Genomic DNA, 2,500 nt, shown 5'->3' with positions numbered 1-2,500 from the left:
GTGAGCGCCCTCCTTCCTCGCCACCACTTCGTCGTAGATGGAGAGACGGCTTGTCACCTTTGGAGAGAAATTAGAATCTGTGATGACATTTTCTTCTTTACTTGCTATACACTCATCTTCCATTCTTATTTCATTTCAGCTACATACATTCAAAGGACAAATATTTACAAGTTCAGGTTTACGATTCATATTTGGCCAAAGGAATTTACCTCTTGCTTCACTCTCCTCGGCATGTCGAGGGAGCAAGTTTCCATTCTGCTTCTCACAAACCCGGCTGTGTACCGGTCCAGCGCCGTCCTCTTCCGCTCGTCGTCAATTTCTTCATCCATGACGTCCGTGAAGCGGCGACGTTCGTGCACTATGGGGATCCTCTGCTCCCGGGATGTAAGCGAGGAGGAAGCCGACACGCCGGAGGAGTTGACGTAGTTGAAGAAAAGGGAAGAAAACAGTCGATATAGGATGTGAAAAACATTCTGAGTTAGAGAACAATGAAAGAGGAAAAATAGGTGTTCGAATTAGGAAGGTGAAACGCAATGGCAAGTATTAATCTTAAAAACAGATTAGAAAAATATAACCTTGGCAAAACATTCCATAGTAAAATAACTCAGCTGAGAGAAGCATTGAAATGTCAAAACCATTCTTATAAAGTTAAAATAGAAATCAGCAAGAAAAATCCAAGCAAGGGTTAAGAAAAAGAAGGTAATATGCAACCACAAACGCTGGGAAGTTGCGAAAAGTTTTTTTTTTTAAGATTAGGATATGGTTGTTAAATTTAAGATTATTTAAGTGATGATAGTTAACATGTAAATTTTGTGTCCTGAAATATCAATATTTCTTTGGGTCGTCACGTCTTGACCTCTGTCTTTGTGGTGAAACAGTCACTGTGATAATGACTTTATCGTTAACATTGTCATTACATGTAGTTACTATCACCGGACGATGGAGTATCATCATGCTTAAAAAATGTAGAAACTTCATAAAATCTTTATACTCTCCTTTTCCAGTAACAACTGAAATATCACAGTAATAAAGGATATGTTCTATGTTAGTTTTTTTTTTATAGTATTAGATATTCATTATCATAGGATAATGCTTTGTTATTCTTTTTTTTTAAGACAGATAGATACGATTAGCCTAATACTTCAAAACTGATCTGTGTTAACACAAATAAAGAGCCCAAGCAGACACACTGTTAATGGCAGCAGCGCTAAGCTGTTACTTGTCTCGATTTAGCGTGTGCTGGCTGGCTTTATTTTTCCAGATACAAAATCAAACGGTACAGTTGCCTATGCTTTTCATTAGTCTACTTTCACTTTTTAAGATCGGGGCAGCACTGCTAACAGGGTCTTTATTTGTCTGTGGTAAAACCTAATAACTGACTGCGAACGGGGGGAGGGGGAGCATTCCCTGAACCAGCTTCCAATCGGGAGTCTTTGGGAATAACAGAAATAACACGTGCAAAGGAAAAACTACTTTTAGAGCTCTTTACTTTGACTTTAGAATTGCATGATTCGGAAAAGTAGTAATTTTCTTGTACTAGATATATGCAACTTATATTGTATTTGCTAGAACATTAACTGTAATTCAAGGATTGCGTAATAGATGCCAAATATTGGTAATGAGATGAAAATATTAAGAATATACAGTCTCATTTCTAAATATGACGGTAAGCTCTTTTATATATATATATAAAAACCGAGATTCCAAGTTTCCGTAAAAAGCTCTAGAATTGCGACTTTTGCCGGACACCACCTACTAGCCATTTGTCCAAGTTCATTTGATGGAGCTAATAGAAAGGCAGTCTTCCATCCTGAATCTTTCGTGTAAGAATGTCGGGTTTCAAAGAAGTTTAGTTGGCCGTTCTTGTAGTTGTCGACTTTTTTCTTTGTCTTAGTCTAAGAATCAGTCTCAAATACCTCATTTTGAATACAATAAAGTTAAGATGGCGAACCGTGAATGGAAACCACAGGCTAAACCAAACAGATGTGTCATTGGTTGGAGTGTGTTTCTGGCGACTGTGTTGTTAGAGTCGAGAGGAAAGTTTGTTAGAGAGATTGGTTATGTTTATATCTTTCTTTTGCTCTGCTTCTGTTGTGTTAGTTACTAAATATAAGAATTAGATGTTCAATTTACGGCTTAGGTTTTCCCTAATTAGAATAACAATTCTTCAAAACAAGGAATAGAGAATGAGATAGATGTTCTTTCCCACTGTTGTAGAAAACACTGAGAAATATGTGACGTGGCAGGCGATCCTGTGCCTAATACAAGGAATCTCTTAAGCTCGATTTCACTTTATGATCATAGGAATTAAGTTTATGGCAACCATATATACATTGTTATATACACATCATTAACCACATTATCGGTAAGAAACATGGATACAGCCACTTCCTTTTCTCAACCGTAAATATAATATGACCTGACAACAAGGGTAAAACTCGCCAACCAGAGAAAGAGACTTCGAAATACGTCTTAGCTCATCGACACCTCATCCTCTGAA

The 2,500-nt window shown here is 37.4% G+C and overlaps 1 protein-coding gene across 1 annotated transcript in view; it reads right to left on the bottom strand.

Annotated features, from left to right (window-relative positions):
- The window catches only part of LOC119598604 (obscurin-like), a gene marked incomplete in the record, with an annotated part of 290,330 nt that overhangs the window by 7,989 nt on the left and 279,841 nt on the right, over nt 1-2,500 (bottom strand). The window contains 2 exon segments of the mRNA XM_037948278.1: nt 1-57; nt 210-371. The exon segment at nt 1-57 is cut by the window's left edge and continues 119 nt beyond it. Of these exon segments, the coding sequence (XP_037804206.1) occupies nt 1-57; nt 210-371 (219 nt within the window).

This window comes from Penaeus monodon, chromosome 41, assembly GCF_015228065.2.
Source record: "Penaeus monodon isolate SGIC_2016 chromosome 41, NSTDA_Pmon_1, whole genome shotgun sequence".
In the NCBI taxonomy this organism is placed as follows: domain Eukaryota; kingdom Metazoa; phylum Arthropoda; class Malacostraca; order Decapoda; family Penaeidae; genus Penaeus; species Penaeus monodon.
Note: the sequence above shows the minus strand (reverse complement) of the source record. Positions and strands in the feature narration are given on the sequence as shown.